General features: G+C 38.4%; 1 protein-coding gene across 8 annotated transcripts in view; it reads left to right on the top strand.

Annotated features, from left to right (window-relative positions):
* C1H4orf47 (chromosome 1 C4orf47 homolog) overlaps positions 1-9,215 on the top strand; it is a 50,688-nt gene extending 41,473 nt beyond the window's left edge. For all 8 annotated transcript variants that reach the window (XM_045142304.1, XM_045142301.1, XM_045142300.1 and 5 more), the window contains 2 exons: positions 5,275-5,441; positions 9,047-9,215. In XM_045142304.1, the coding sequence (XP_044998239.1) occupies positions 5,275-5,441; positions 9,047-9,113 (234 nt within the window). In that variant the 3' untranslated portion in view covers positions 9,114-9,215. The remainder of the gene's footprint in view (positions 1-5,274; positions 5,442-9,046) is intronic.
* Positions 9,216-16,278: the final 7,063 nt, after the last annotated feature.

The following is a 16,278-nucleotide window of genomic DNA, read 5'->3' as shown; positions in this document are numbered from 1 at the left end:
TATTTTCTCTAATCTCCTCAATGGTATAATTCATTATTTAAAATTATCTTTTAAAAGGTTAAACTCATATCCCCTCTCCCTTCCTCAGTGGGGTTATTGGTATTTACTGAACTCCTGAAGGACTCAGTCTATCTCTGTGGGGCTACCCTACCTGTGGCCTTTACAGTCTTTCTGCCCCTTCTTTCACAGTGTTCCCTGATCCTTGGTGGGAGTGTTAGGAGTTTGACTTAGTGTTGAGATCTTTGTTGCCCCTGTATTTCTGCTTTGATGAGTTTTGACTGACAGTAGTTTCTATTACCATTTCCCTAGAATTGTTTGTTAGGCTAGCAGTGAGAGCAGCACTTGGGTAGCTGTGTAGTCACTTCCTCTTGTGATGTGGTTTTATTTTTATGGGGGTTAAAATGTAAACCCCATACCTGAGATTGTGTCTGTTTTAACAAAGAATTGAGAAAACAAACTGAGAAGGATGATTTTTGTAAATCATTATATTTATTCCATTTCAGGGGATGTTAGGTGGGTAAAGGAAAAGTCCTAGAACCAAAGGGTAAGGAATGGGAACAACCAAGTGGTCTAAGAGCCCATATAAAGTCCTTGGGCCTAGGGAAAACCAAAAATATCCTTTTTCACCCTGGCGGCAGCTAAGCTGCTTACTGGTGGTGAAAACCTCAGGTATTGGGAGACGAACAGCCCAGGAGCCCAGGAGGGAACCCCCGCCCCCAAAGCCCTCAAGATCACACAGCCCTTTTATTTTGGGTCCAGGGTTAAATCTGGAAGGAGCCAGCACACCTAGCTGTAGCATCTAGAAAGGGCTGGGTTTGAACTCTTCAAGCACCTGAGTAAATTCCAGCTCTGTGGCAGCTGTTGCAGATAGCAGGGCGAATGTGTGATATAAGTAGGTGTATTTGTAAGCATCCAGAAATCAGTTTAAGATTTCTCTTATGAGCCTTTTTCTAATGAATTGACCTCTCATTCTACAATGTTTCCTGGGTGCCAGCAGATGTGGTAGAGGTGACATATCTTGTAGTAGGCAGTTGGCTATCATTGTTGTAATGATAGATAACAGTATTCTCTGCCATCTGTAAAATAAAACAAACTTTCCAACCAAGAGTGAGTGCAGTTTGGATTAAAGGTGTAAGCTTTAGACATTGGTGATTATCAGAGAGACTTAAATTTATTTATTTATTTATTAGAGAGAGAGAAAATGAATGGGCACACCAGGGCTTCTAGTCTCTACAAACAAACTTCAGATGCATGGGCCACCATGTGCATCTGGCTTTTGTGGGTCCTGGGGAATAGAACCTGGGTCCTTAGGCTTCACAGGCAAGTTTACTAACTGCTAAGCCATTTCTCCAGCCTATTTAGAGAGACTTTTTGATGTGTTTACCTATTCCTCTTAGCCAAAGAACAGTGGAGATTCTCCCTGGTGTCTATGAATTTCTTATCCATGGGATTCTGGCTTGGTTTCCAATACCAGGTAGGAGTTCTCTCCCACTGAGCAGGCCAATCTGAAAATACCTGGTTACCTGCTGTTGCAGTCAGGTTCACATTGCTGGCAAAAAACACCTGACTAAGAGCAGCTTATGGGAGGAAATGGTTTATTTTGATTGACAGACTCAAGGGGAAACTCAATAATGGCAGGGAAAACATGGCAGGAACAAAGGGTATACATCACCTTCTTGCCAACATCAGTTGGGTAACAGCAACAGGAGAGTGTGCCAAACACTGGCAAGAGAAAATTGGCTATAACACACATAAACCTGCCCCCAACAATATATCGCCTTTAGGAAGGCTTCAAGTACCAAATTGCTACTAGCTGGAGACCTAGCATTCAAAACACAAGTTTATGGGGACACCTGAATCAAACCACCACATTCTGCCACTGACCCCCATCAACTGATGACCACCCATGATATAAAATGCAAATCCAATGAGTAGCTGGGACTCCTTATCCTTATCCTGCAATCTCCAGTGGTGTTGATGGTGCTGGTGTATGGGGGAGGTTGTGTAATGCTATCTGGTAGTGCTCTGGATGGAGCATCTTAGCTTGTATCCCCATTGTCTTCTCCTTCAACTTCTTTTGATTTTGCAGGGCTCTGTGAACAGGGAGTGGTATCTTATTGTCTTGCTGGTTTAGGCAGGGCAGGGCAGGGCAAGAAGAAGCACTACTAAGAAGTTGTTGGCTGGATCCTAATCCTGGTTGATTGCCTTATTGCTGATAACTCCATCCTGTTTCTTTGTAGGGGTCTCTCCCATATAATATGTTTCTTATACACCTTGACTTTTTTGGGAGAAGAGTGTATTGTGTGCTGTTTTGCCTCTTTTCCCTAGGTTTCTTCAGTGAGGCTGCTGTTCTGGTGTATTTCCTAGAGTTCTCTGTTCATTGAATTTAATTAGATGGATATTGAATTTTATCAAATGGCATAATCTAGAACATGTTTTTCTGTTTTTACTTGGTATTAAGTGACTAACAATAATGTATTTCTTGGAACAATCACTTGCTAATGGTTTGCTATATGTTTTTTATTCTTTAAATTATTCTTTAGTATTATTTAAATATTATCATGTGTTTTACTTATATTTTGTTAAGGATTTTTGCATCAGGCTTATTTTTTATGGTGCTGGGGATTAAACCCAGGGCTTTGGTAGGCAAGTACCACTGAGCTATATCTTCTACCTTTGCAATAGTAACTTAAAATATGTCTTTTAAAAACAGTCTTCATTTTATTTGGTATACAAGTAGATGCTAGTATGTTAAGATAACTATGGAGATTTCCTTTTTTTAAATAACCATTTAAGTAGTTCTGAACATTTTTGTTCCTTATGGAGGCTGGAGGAAATCCCCGTGGGGAGCGCTAAGGCTCAGCCCTCTTTCAGTGGTAGATCTGTACACTGTCTCCATTCCTTCAACTTGTCCACTGGCTTCTTACATTCTCTATTTTTTTTTCTTTTTAGTGAATTTTGATAATTTATGTCTTCTTAGAAGAAAATAATTTATTCTATTCAGGGTTTTCAAGTTTATTAACAAGAGACTTTTAAGTATCATATTTTATATTTTAAAAAAATTTAAAAAATATTTTATTTATTTATTTGAGAGAGAGAGAGAGGGAGGGAGAAAGAGCAGAGAGAGAAAGAGTAAGAGAGAGAATGGGTATGCCAGGACTTCCAGCTGCTGCAAACAAACTCCAGATGCATGTGCCACCTTATGCATTTGGCTTACATGAGTCCTGGAGAATAGAAGCTGTGTCCTTTGGCTTTGCAGGCAAGTGCCTTAACCACTAAGCAATATCTCCAGCCCTATTTTATATCTTTTGATATTCCATATAGGCATGGATTTACCCCACTTTTAATTTTTTTTTTTTCGAAGTAGGGTCTCACTTTGGCCCAGGCTGACCCAGAATTCACTATGTAGTCTCATGGTAGCCTTGAACTTATGACAATCCTCCTACCTCTGCCTCCCAAATGGTGGAATTAAAGGCATGCGCCACCACACCCAGCTCACTTTTAACTTCTTAATTTGAATATCATTTTATCTGTTTATATTTTGGATATTAATTTATTTATCATTTGAATATTGCTTTATCTGTCATCTCATTTAAAGTATTAGGTGGTGTGGTGGTTTGATTCAGGTGTCCCCCATGAACTTAGGTGTTCTGAATACTAGTTTCCCTAGCTGATGGCAATTGGAAATTAAAGCCTCCTGGAGGCAGTGTATTGTTGGGGTTGAGCGTATGAATGTTACAGCCAGCTCCCCCTTGCTAGTGTTTGATACATTCTTGTGTTGTTGTTTTCTACTCCATGTTGGTGAGGAGGTGATGTCACTCCCTTCCTTCCCTTTCCTTCCCTTTCTTGTTGTAGCAATCAAACCCAAGGTCTCAAATATGTGCTGGGCAAGTGTCCTACCACTGAACTGCATTCTTTTTTTTTTTTTTTTAATTATTCTTTTGTCAGAGAAAGAAAGAAAGAGAGAGAGAGGGAGAGAGAATTGGTGCACCAGGGCCTTCAGCCACTGCAATCAAACTCCAGATGCGCTGGGCGTGGTGGTGCACGCCTTTAATCCCAGCACTTGGGAGGCAGAGGTAGTAGGATCACTGTGAGTTTGAGGCCACCCTGAGACTACATAGTGAATTCCAGGTCAGCCTGGGCCAGAGTGAGACTCTACCTCGAAAAACAAACAAACAAAACACTCCAGATGTGTGCGCCCCCCCCCCTTGTGTGCAGGTGCAACCTTGTGTGCTTGTGTCACATCGTGCGTCTGGTTTATGTGGTACCTGGAGAGTTGAACACAAGCCCTTAGGCTTTGCAGGCAAACGCTTTAGCCGCTAAGCCATCTCTCCAGCCCCCTGAACTGCATCATTTTGCTTTTCTTTTTGTAAATATGGACTAGCTATATTGCCCAGGCTGGCCTTGAATGTGAGATCCTCTTTCCTCAGTCCCTTAAGGCTGAGATTACAGGTATGTGTCATCACAAAGAATTATCTCAAACACTATTATATAGAGAAAAAAATATTTATCAGTTTAAAAACTCAAGTTAATTATTGATGTGTTTTATGTATATGTAGGAAAATACTTTGACTTATTTTACTTGACTATAAGAAGAGTATATCACATTTTCTTCTCACCTTCTGTTTCTTTGCTTTTCATTTCTGGGAGGGATATCTTCTCTCCACCATTGACTGAAGAGGGATATCTTCTTATTACCATTTGGTATACTCAGATTAGTAACAGGTTCCCTATTCCAATCCCTATCAAATTGCATGTGATCTAGGTCTCATTCCTACTAATAGACACTTCATAACTAAATAATAGTCTGATTAGTAAAGTTACACTAAAATATTAATTCTTGGCAACAGCTTAGAATAGTTAGAATATTATCTTCTGGGGAACTAGGATGTGGCTCAGTGGGTACCTGTTTATCATGCCCAGCACTGCATAAATTGGACATGGTCATGCATGCCTTTAATCCCAGTACTTGGGAGATGGACTCAGGAATATCAAGAGTTCAAGGTCATCCTCAGCTATTATAGCAAGTTCATTGAGAGCTACATGAGACTGTCTCATACAGTTCTGTTTTTATTTTTAAAAAACTATTGGAATTATAATATTTTAGCCTTATAAAATTGTTGGTAGAGAGACCCTTTGTTGGTATTTGAATTGAACAGTGTAAGATAATTTATTTTAAAATATAAAGCCATAGTATGCATGAACTTCTTCACAACCTTACTTTGGAGAAGCATTTTATAAAATTACATTGAATTATCTCATTTTTATTTATAGGCTGGTGGAATGAAGGCAGGAACATTTGACCCTTATCCATCACATTCTGCTGATCCTTATGTGATTAAATTGGTAAAGATTTCTGGAAAAACTGATAAGATTTTTCATCCACCAAGTGGACCAAAAAGCAGACCCATTGAAAGTATAATGATATTGAATGTCAAAAGGTAGGAATATTATGATCACATTATACAAGATGACAGCTAGAACCCAGATACCTGACTCTGCTTGAATGCAGTTAGCCTAATTATAAATTAAAATCACAATATATGCACAATGTGTGTGCAGTTCTGGGGATTGCCTTGCAGTTTGTTTTATGCATATCAGGATTACTTATCATAATATTTTGTAGTCTTTTATGCATCTTTGAAAAGCCATATGGAACATTTTGTGTGAGCAGAAGTAATAGTCAAGACAAGTTAATTCATTCTGCTTTCCACCTATTTTCTGTTACCTTTTCTATAAAGTCTCCTCAGAAGGAACCTCAATGAAATCACTTTTTCTATGTAATTGATCACCATATATTAGTTATTTGTATGTTATACCTTACAGTATTTTTTAATAATTTTTGTTTTATTTATTTATTTGAGAGTGACAGACAGAGGCAGAGAGAGAGAGAAAGAGAATGGGCGTGTCGGGCCCTTCAGCCACTGCAGACCAACTCCAGATGTGTGTGCCCCCTTGTGCATCTGGCTAACATGGGTCCTGGGGAATTGAGCCTTGAACCGGGGTCCTTAGGCTTCACAGGCAAGTGCTTAACGGCTAGGCCATTTCTCCAGCCCCCTTACAGTATTTATTTATTTATTTATTTTTTGGTTTTTCGAGGTAGGGTCTCACTCTAGCCCAGGCTGACCTGGAATTCACTATGGTGTCTCACGGTGGCCTCGAACTCACGGCGATCCTCCTACCTCTGCCTCCCAAGTGCTGGGATTAAAGGTGTGCACCACCACGCCCGGCTCCCTTACAGTATTTTTAAAAAATGTTTTTAGGGCTGTAGAAATGGCTTAGCGGTTAAGTGCTTGCCTGTGAAGCCTAAGGACCCCGGTTCGAGGCTCAGTTCCCCAGGTCCCACATTAGCCAGATGCACAAGGGGGCGCACGCGTCTGGAGTTCATTTGCAGAGGCTGGAAGCCCTGGCGCGCCCATTCTCTCTCTCTCCCTCTATCTGTCTTTCTCTCTGTCTGTTGCTCTCAAATAAATAAATAAAAAATGAACAACAAAAAAAAATTAAAAAAAATGTTTTTATTTATTTCAGAGAGAGAGAGCAAGAGAGTTAGAGAGCTAGTGAGGCAGAGAACGAGAGAGAGAAAAAGAGATAGGGAGGGAGGGATAGGGTATCCTGCCACTGCAAGCAAACTCCAGAAATATGTGTCATGGTACGCATCTGGCTTTACGTGGGTACTGGGAAGTCAAACCTGGGATGACAGGCTTTGTAAGCAAGCACCTTTAACTGCCAACCCATCTCCCCAACCCCTTTGCAGGCATTTTTGTTTACGTAACTGTATGATTTGTTTTAAAGCTTCATAGGGTCAGTACTTCTTAATGTTTATTTTATTTATTTAAGAGAAACAGAAAGAGGAGAAAATGGTAAGGATGAGACCTCTAGCTGCTACAAATGAATGCCAGAAGCATGTGCTCTCTTGTGCATCTGGCTTATGGGGTCCTGAGGAATTGAACCTGGGTCCTCTAGCTTTGCAGGCAGTTGCCTTAACTGCTAAGTCTCCAGCCCTGTATGATTTTTTTTTTGTTGTTGTTTTTTGAGGTAGGGTCTAACTCTAGTTCAGGCTGACCTGGAATTTACTATGTAGGCTCAGGGTACCCTCAAACTCATGGAGATCCTGCTACCTCTGCCTCCCAAATGCTGGCATTAAAAGGTGTGAGCCACCACATCTGGCCGCACTGCATGATTTTAATATTGTTAAAAATACCTCAATATTTTCCAAAAAGTATGTGCATAAGGTTCTAATAGTTGTTTCTCAAATAACAACAGTATTAACTACAGAATGCTGTGGATATCCTTTGCCTTAACCCTTTAATTATTATATATCTATTTGTATTAAATAGAGTAATGCAATTAATATATTTCCCATGAATTCAACTTCCTTAATGTAAAATCATGGCTAACATCTATGATACAGTACATTCAAGTTTTATGTAAAATAAAACAGCGACTCTTCCTAGCTACAGTACAAGATACTCTTACAGAAAGGTCTAAATAGCAATGATATCTTTAAGTGGTAAATTTCTGGTTTATGATATGCTGTTATGAGACTGGTGTAGGTTTAATGAATATTCCCCATTAGATGTCATATAGATCTAATTCCAAAATTATTGTGTTGCTGATTCTTTATATGAATTAATCAGATTTGAAAATATATTTTGGTGATAATAGATGATTATAAGGATAATAATATCACTGATAATATAGATATACCATTTACTATTCAAGTACTTTGTTGACAATTTAGTGAATAAAAAATGATTTTTTCCTTGCAAAATTAAAAGATTATTAAAGAACAAATTAAAGTCTTGCTGTTTCTTGAGCTGAGTATGGTTTTTTAAATAAATATTATATTTATTTATTTGCAAGTAGAGAGGTAAGAGAGAGTGAGAGAATGCATGTGCCTGGGCCTCTACCACTCTGCCACTTTGTGCATCTGGCTTCATGTGGGTACTGGGAAATTGAACCTTGGTCAGCAGGCATTGCAGACACGTGCCTTAACCACTGAGCCATCTCTCCAGACCCTGAGTTTGCTTTACATAGTCAAGAAATTCTCCTACATACAAGGGTAAATTGTCATTTAAATTGCTGTCTAAAGGAATACTAGTCTTTATGGGCTAACAATCAGAGCAGTGAGTTTGGAAGTAGGAGCTATGGAGCTCTTTTTCTATATCTTTTATCCTCTGTAAGCTGCCTGTCATTACTCTGCCCAACTTCATCTAGTAGAACAGACAACGAACATAGAACTCCTCGCATCATATCCACCTTCAATGAGATGGAACGTTTTGTGGGTATGTGGGGTGACTTCAGGTTTTCTGTGTTCTTTTCTATACAGAGAATAAACCTGAAAAAGTTCTGTGATTCCCTGGCAGATATATTTGGAGCAGAGAAAATGATAACCAATTGCCCTTTAAAAAAATCAGAATTTTACCATATGTTTAGTAACTTCAAGTTCATTTAACTCTCTCACATTATCTCAGTTATGCTAAATCCAGTATTAAGTTTTTCTATACTAACTTTAAAAGTAATTAATTTATGGGGACTAGTTTGTTTCATGAGTTTTTTCTTTGTATTCAATATTTTCTAATTATATTTGAGTTTAATAAAAAGTATTTTAATTTGGTGCAAAAATTTTTGTTTGTAGGTGAGGGGTGTATACAGAGCTCTAGAGTACCATGTGTAAGATCCTGGGTTCAATACCCAGCAACACAACACATGTTTGTAGATTGTTATTATAAAAATATTAGTTTAGGGATAGAGAGATGACTCAGTGGTTAAGGCACTTGTCTGCAATGCCTAATGACCCAGGTTTGATTCCTCGGTGCCCATGTAAGGCCAGATGCATAGTGGCTTATGCATCTGGAGTTCATTTGCAGTGGCTGAATTTCCTGGCAGCCCATTCTCTTTTCTCTTGTTTCTCTCTGCTTACAAATAATTGAATAAATATATTTAAATATATATTTTAGTTTAAAAGGCAATGCAAATGTTATAAGACTATAAAGATATATTACCTGAACCTATACAATTAAATGTGGTTTATTTTCAATTTTAGGGCACTAAATACGAAGAACTACAAGACTGCTTCAGTACAGCCATTTGGAAAACAATTAGCTTTCTAGATTCAGCCTACCAGTGACTCATTATTAAGCTAATTATTTGAAAATAAAAATAAAAAATGCCAAAAGTTGTGGAATAGAAAATTTATATATTTAAAAGAAATTTAGACCTGTACCTTGAATATTCTTCTTGATTTCAATACTACTATTTAAAATATAATTTTACCTAATAATTAAATATATGATAGCTAGTCTGTTTTTTTTTCTGATGTCAAGAAAGTTCATGTTATTTTACATTGCAAGAATCAATATCATTCAAACAAGAAACCAATCAGATGTAAGGTAAATGTTCTTACATTCCAATGAGTAATTAACTCCTCCTACTTCTCTTCCTTTTCTTTCTTTTCTTCTCTTTTCCGTCTCCCCCCTCTGTATTTATTTATTTGTTTATTTATTCATTTTTTATTAGTTTTGTCCTCAGTGAATACAGTCAAGTTGGTACCATTGTTAGCTTCCTCCCTGTCCTCCACCCTCCACAGGGACTTTCCTTGTTGGGGTATATGGGGTCATGCATTGTGGGGTTAGCCTTTAGTTTTGGGTAGGAGGAATTGTCTCTGCATGTCATTACCCCATGTGTGGCTCTGACATTCTTTCTGCCCCCTCTTCCGCAAATTTCCTGGAGCCATGTTGGGTTCATATTAGGTCTGCTGCTGTGTTGAGATCTTGGGTGCCTCTGTGTCTCTGCATATCTGGTTTGGTAGGGGTTGATTGTTCTCTGTGTCTATCTCCTTCATCTCTGTGCTGGTTCCTCGTTTGCCAAGGAAACAGCATTCTTGCATATTTCCCCAATTACTCTTAGTTTCAGCTGGGACCCTTTTGAAGTATGATGGTGTGGTTCTTTTCTTAGGATCTGCGTCTATCTGAAAAATGAGAAGGAGATTCTCCAACAGAGAGTAAAGTTAGCACCAAGTAAATTTGATAACCTTTTTTTTGTTGTTGTTTTTTGAGATAGGGTCTCATTCTAGCTCAGGCTGACCTAGAATTCACTTTGTAATCTCAGGGTGGCCTTGAAATCAAGGTGATCCTCTTACATCTTCCTTCCGAGTGCTGGGATTAAAGGCATGCACCACTATGCCTGGCTAACCATTGTTTTTTAGAGAGAGTTTAGTGGAGAGTGGGTTCATTTTTTCTTTCTCACAATTTTTATTAACATTTTCCATGATTATAAAAAAAATCCCATGGTAATTCCCTCCCCCCCCCCCCCACTTTCCCTTTTGAAATTCCATTCGCCATCATATTACCTCCTCATCACAATCATTGTACTTACATATATACAATATTAACCTATTAAGTACCCTCCTCCCTTCCTTTCCTTCCCTTTATGTCTCCTTTTTAACTTACTGGCCTCTGCTACTAAGTATTTTCCTTCTCACGCAGAAGCCCAATCATCTGTAGCTAGGATCCACATATGAGAGAAAACATGTGGCGCTTGGCTTTCTGGGCCTGGTTTACCTCACTTAATATAATCCTTTCCAGGTCCATCCATTTTTCTGCAAATTTCATAACTTCATTTTTCTTTACCGCTGAGTAGAACTCCATTGTATAAATGTGCCACATCTTCATTAACCACTCATCAGTTGAGGGACATCTAGGCTGGTTCCATTTCCCAGCTATTATAAATTGAGCAGCAATAAACATGGTTGAGCATGTACTTCTAAGGAAATGAGATGAGTCCTTCGGATATATGCCTAGGAGTGCTATAGCTGGGTCATATGGTAGATCATTCTTTAGCTGTTTTAGGAACCTCTACACTGATTTCCACAATGGCTGGACCAGATTGCATTCCCACCAGCAGTGTACAAAAGTTCCTCTTTTTCCACATCCCCGCCAACATTTATGATCATTTGTTTTCATGATGGTGGCCAATCTGACAGGAGTGAGATGGAATCTCAATGTAGTTTTAATCTGCATTTCCCTGATGACTAGTGACGTAGAACATTTTTATAGATGCTTATATGCCATTCGTATTTTGAGAACTCTCTATTTAGTTCCATAGCCCATTTTTTGATTGGCTTGTTTGATTCCTTATTATTTAACTTTTTGAGTTCTTTGTATATCCTAGATATTAATCCTCTATCAGATATATAGCTGGTGAAGATTTTTTCTCCCATTCTGTAGGTTGCCTCTTTGCTTTTTTCACTGTGTCCTTTGCAGTGCAAAATCTTTGTAATTTCATGAGGTCGCAGTGATTAATCTGTGGTTTTATTGCCTGAGCAATTGGGGTTGTATTCAGAAAGTCTTTGCCAAGACCAATATGTTGAAGGGTTTCCCCTACTTTCTCTTCTAAAAGTTTCAGAGTTTCAGGTCTGATGTTAAGGTCTTTAGTCCATTTGGACTTAATTCTTGTGCATGGCAAGAGAGAAGAATCTATTTTCATCCCTCTACAGATATATATCCAGTTTTCCCAACACCATTTGCTGAAGAGGCTGTCTTTTCTCCAATGAGTATTTTTAGCATTTTTATCGAATATCAGGTGGCTATAGCTAACTGGACTTGTATGTGTGCCCTCTATTCTGTTCCATTGATCTGCATATCTGCGTTTGTGCCAGTACCATGCTGTTTTGTTACTATAGCTCTGTAGTATAGGTTAAAATCAGGTTTGGTGATACCTCCCTCCTTATTTTTGTTGCTCAGTATTATTTTAGATATTCGAAGTTTTTTGTGATTCCAAATGAACTTTTGGATTGTTTTTTCTATTTCCGTGAAGAATGCCTTTGGAATTTTGATGGGGATTGCATTAAATGTGTAGATTTCTTTTGGTAAGATTGCCATTTTCACAATATTGATTCTTCCAATCCAGGAACATGGGATGTTTCTCCACTTTCTAGTGTCTTCTGCAATTTCTCACTTCAGTGTTTTAAAGTTCTGTAGAGATTCTTTACTTCCTTGGCTAGGTTTATCCCAAGGTTCTTTATTATTATTATTATTTTTTTGATGCAGTTGTGAATGGGGGTGATTCTCTGATTTCATCCTCTGTGTGTTTGTTGTTAGCATATATGAAGGCTACTGATTTCTGTGTATTTGTTTTGTATCCTGCTACATGGCTGTAGGTTTTTATCAGCTCTAACAGTTTGCTAGTAGAGTCTTTAGGGCCCTTTATGTATAGAATCATGTCATCTGCAAATAATGATAACTTGATCTCTTCCTTTCCAATTTGTATCCCTTTTATGTGTGTCTTGCCTTACTGCTATGGCTAAGACTTCCAAAACTATATTAAATAAAAGTGGGGTCAGTGGACACCCTTGTCTTGTTCCTGATTTTAGTGGAAAAGCTTCCAGTTTTTCCCCATTTAGTAATATGTTGGCTGTAGGCTTGTCATAAATAGCTTTTTTATATTGAGATATGTTCCTTCTATTCCAAGTCTCTGTAGGACTTTTATCATGAAGGGATGTTGGATTTTGTCAAACGCTTTCTCTGCGTCTAATGAGATGATTGTGTAATTTTTGTCCTTCAACACATGTATATAAGGTATTACATTTATAGATTTGTGTCTATTGAACCATCCCTGTATCTCTGGGGTAAAGCCAACTTGGTCAGGGTGAATGATCTTTTTGATATATTCTTGTATTCTGTTTGCCAATATTTTGTTGAGAATTTTTGCACCTATGTTCATGAGGGAGATTGGTCTGTACTTTTCTTTTTTTTGTTCTATCTTTGCCTGGTTTTGGTATCAGGGTGATGCTGGCCTCATAGAAGGAGTTTGGTAGAATTCCTTCTTTTTCTATTTCCTGGAAAAGCTTAAGAAGCAATGGTGTTAGCTCTTCCTTGAAGGTCTGGTAAAATTCAGCAGTGAATTCATCTGGGCATTTTTTAGTTGGGAGATTATTGATAATTGTTCGCAACTCCATGCTTGTTAAAGGTCTGTTTAAGTGATTAATCTCTATTTAATTTAGGTAAGTCATATAAATCAAGATAATCATCCATTTCTTTCAGATTTTCAACTCTGTGGAGTATATGCTGTTATAGTATGTCCTTATTATTTTTTTGATTTCTCTCGAATCTGTTGTGATGTTACTTTTTTCATCTCTGATTTTATTAATTTATATCACTTCTCTCTTTCTTTTGGTCAGATTTGCCTAGGGTTTATCAATTTGTTTATCCTTTCAAAGAACCAAATCTTTGTTTCATTAATTCTTTGGATTGTCTTTTTTGGTTTCTATTTCATTAATTTCTGCCCTAATCTTTTTTTTTTTTAATTTAATTTATTAGTTTTCTTTTCAGCAAATACAGGCAGTTTGGTACCATTGTTTGGGCTCATTTATGATCTCTCCCCTCCCATTGGACCCTCCTTGTTGATGTTAATGTGTCTTGCATTGGGGAGTTAGCCCCCAGTTATTGGTATGATAAGTGTCTCTGCAAATCATGACCGAACATGTGACTCTGACATTCTTTCTGCCCCTCTTCTGCAAAATTTCCCTGAGCCATGTTGGGTTCATTTTTGGTCTGCTTCAGTGCTGAGGTGTTGGGGGCCTCTGAGGCTCTGGCTCTCTGATTTGGTAGGAGTTGATTTTTCTCTGTGTTGGTCTCCTTCCCCTTTGTGCTGGTATCCGGTTCACAGATAAACATCACCCTTGCTTGTTTCACCAATTGTCCTTAGTTTCAGTTGGGCCCCTTTTGAGGTATGTTGGGGCAGCTCTCTCCTTAGGATCTGCATCTATCTGAAAAAGAGAAGCAGATTCTCCAATGGAGAGTAAGTTAGCACCCGGAAAATTGAGATAACTCTTACTTTTTTGATAGACAGTATGATAGGTTTAGGCCCTCTTATACCCCGTGATTGATGGTAGCTTGATATTGTAGAGTGGGCTTGTGTTTGGGTATGGTTCTGACTTGTTTCCCAGCTCCAGCTATGGGTCTAGTACCACTGAGTGGATCAGTTAGCCAAATCAAGAGCAGTTGGTTCCTCACCATGGCTGTGTGCCACTATTACACTTGTGTGGGCATCACATCAGGTTATTTGTTGCTAATTAGGTGAGACAATGAGTTGCTTGGACAGATCTTGGTCATTTCCCCCAGTCGCCTATGTAGCACCTTCTGGCACTAGACACGCTGACTGTCTGGGGACTGACTCTCTTTTGGCTTTCAGCCATGCTGTTCCATTTTACATGTCAGCTGCGTATGGAGTCTTCAGCAATAGGGTCTTACCACTGGCCTTTGGTGGGTCATCAAGTACTCTGACAGAAGTCTGTCATTGTTTTGGGAAACCTTGTAGGTTTCTCTGATCAAAAGCTCATTGTGGATGGTAGCCCCAAGCTGGAAGTGGGGGTTACAGGTCAGTGTCCACTATGAAATTGAGGAAAAACATAACTAATATACAAGAGGTAGAGAGAAGAGAGATAGAGGGGAGAGGGGGAGAGGGAGGGAGGGAAGATGTAGAAGATTTAGGTTAGTCTTGATCCTACCCTCTCCAGTGTCTTGTGGTTCAGGTGTTTCCTGTAAGGGTCTAGTGTGTGCTCTCATTATCGTTTGACTCTATAAATTTCTTGATTTCTTCATTGATCCATTCATCATTTAGTAGTGTATTGTTTAGTTTCCATGATTTTGTGTATGCTCTATAGCCTTTCTTGCTACTGATTTGTAGTTTAATTCCATTGTGGTCATATAGAATGCAAGGAATTATTTCAATTTTCCTGAATTCGTTAAGATTTGCTTTGTGTCCTAATATACGGACTATTGTAGAGAATGTTCCATGTGCTGCTGAAAAGAATGTATATTCTGCAGCCTTTGGATGAAATGTCCTGTATATATCTGTTAGGTCCATTCCTTCTATGACCTCATTTAGTCCAGATGCCTCTCTATTTATTTTTTCCCGGGATTACCTGTCAATTGATGAGAGTGGGGTGTTAAAGTCACCCACCACTACTGTGTTTGGTGTTATCTGTGACCTTAGTTCTAATAGTGTTTGATGAATTTGGGAGCCCCCCTGTTAGGTGCATATATGTTTAGGATTGTAATGTCCTCCTGTTGGAGTGTGCCCTTAATCAATATAAAGTGACCTTCCTTATCTTTCTTGACTAACGTTGGACTAAAGTCTACCTTGTTAAATATTAGGATAGAAACCCCTGCTTGTTTTCTAGGCGCATTTGCTTGAAACACCATCTTCCAACCTTTCACCCTAAGATAATGTCTATCCTTTGTAGAAAGGTGAGTTTTTTGGAGACAACAAATTGTAAGATCCTGATTTTAAACCAATCTGCAAAGTTATGTCTTTTGGTTGGGGCATTGAGGCCGTTGATATTAAGAGATATTATTGAAAAGTGTGTATTTATGTTTGCCTTTTTTTTTGTGGTTCCGGTTGTACCTGTGCTCTCTTGTGTTAACTAGTATTTGAGTATTGCTTGTTTTTTCCAGGTTCCTTATATGTGTGCTTTTCCTTTTCTTCAGCATGGAGGAGTCTATCAAGTATTTTCTGTAGAGCTGGTTTTGTCTTCAAATACTCCTTTAACCTGCTTTTGTCATGGAATGTCCTTATTTCTCCATCTATTTGAATGGATAACTTTGCAGGATAAAGTAACCTTGGTTGACAGTTGTTATCTTCAGAACTTGGAATATATCATTCCAAGCCCTTCTGGCTTTAAAACTTTGTGTTGAATAATCTGCTGTAATCCTGATGGGCTTGCTTTTGTAGGTAACTTGATTTTTCTCTCTAACTGCTTTCAGTATTTTTTCTTTGGTGTGTGTGTTTGGAAGTTTGATTATAATATGGTGAGGAGAGGTTCTTTCCAGGTTTTGTCTGGCTGGGATTCTAAACGCTTCCTGTATCTTCCTTGGCACCTCTTTCCCAATTTGGGGGAAATTTTCTTCTATGATTTTGTTGAAGATACCTACTATGTCTTTGGATTGGAATTCTTCTCCTTCTACTATGCCCTGAATTCTTATATTTGATCTTTTCATAGTGTCCTGAATATCTTGAAATTCCCACTCATACTATTGTTTAAGTTTGTCTTTCTCTTTGTTGGACTGTATTAGATCTGCCACCTGGTCTTCTAGCTTAGATATTCTGTCCTCTCCTTCATCCATTCTACTGGTGAGATTTTCTACAGAGTTTTTTATTTCCTTAACTGTGTTCTTCATTGCTAGTAATTCTGACTAATTTTTTTTTCTTATTTGTATTTCCTTATTTTTGTCTTGTATTGCCTTTTGTATTTCATTAAATTGGTATCCTGTGTCT

This window comes from Jaculus jaculus, chromosome 1 (assembly GCF_020740685.1).
Source record: "Jaculus jaculus isolate mJacJac1 chromosome 1, mJacJac1.mat.Y.cur, whole genome shotgun sequence".
Classification (NCBI taxonomy): Eukaryota; Metazoa; Chordata; class Mammalia; order Rodentia; family Dipodidae; genus Jaculus; species Jaculus jaculus.
This window is presented reverse-complemented; position numbering and strand designations above follow the sequence as displayed.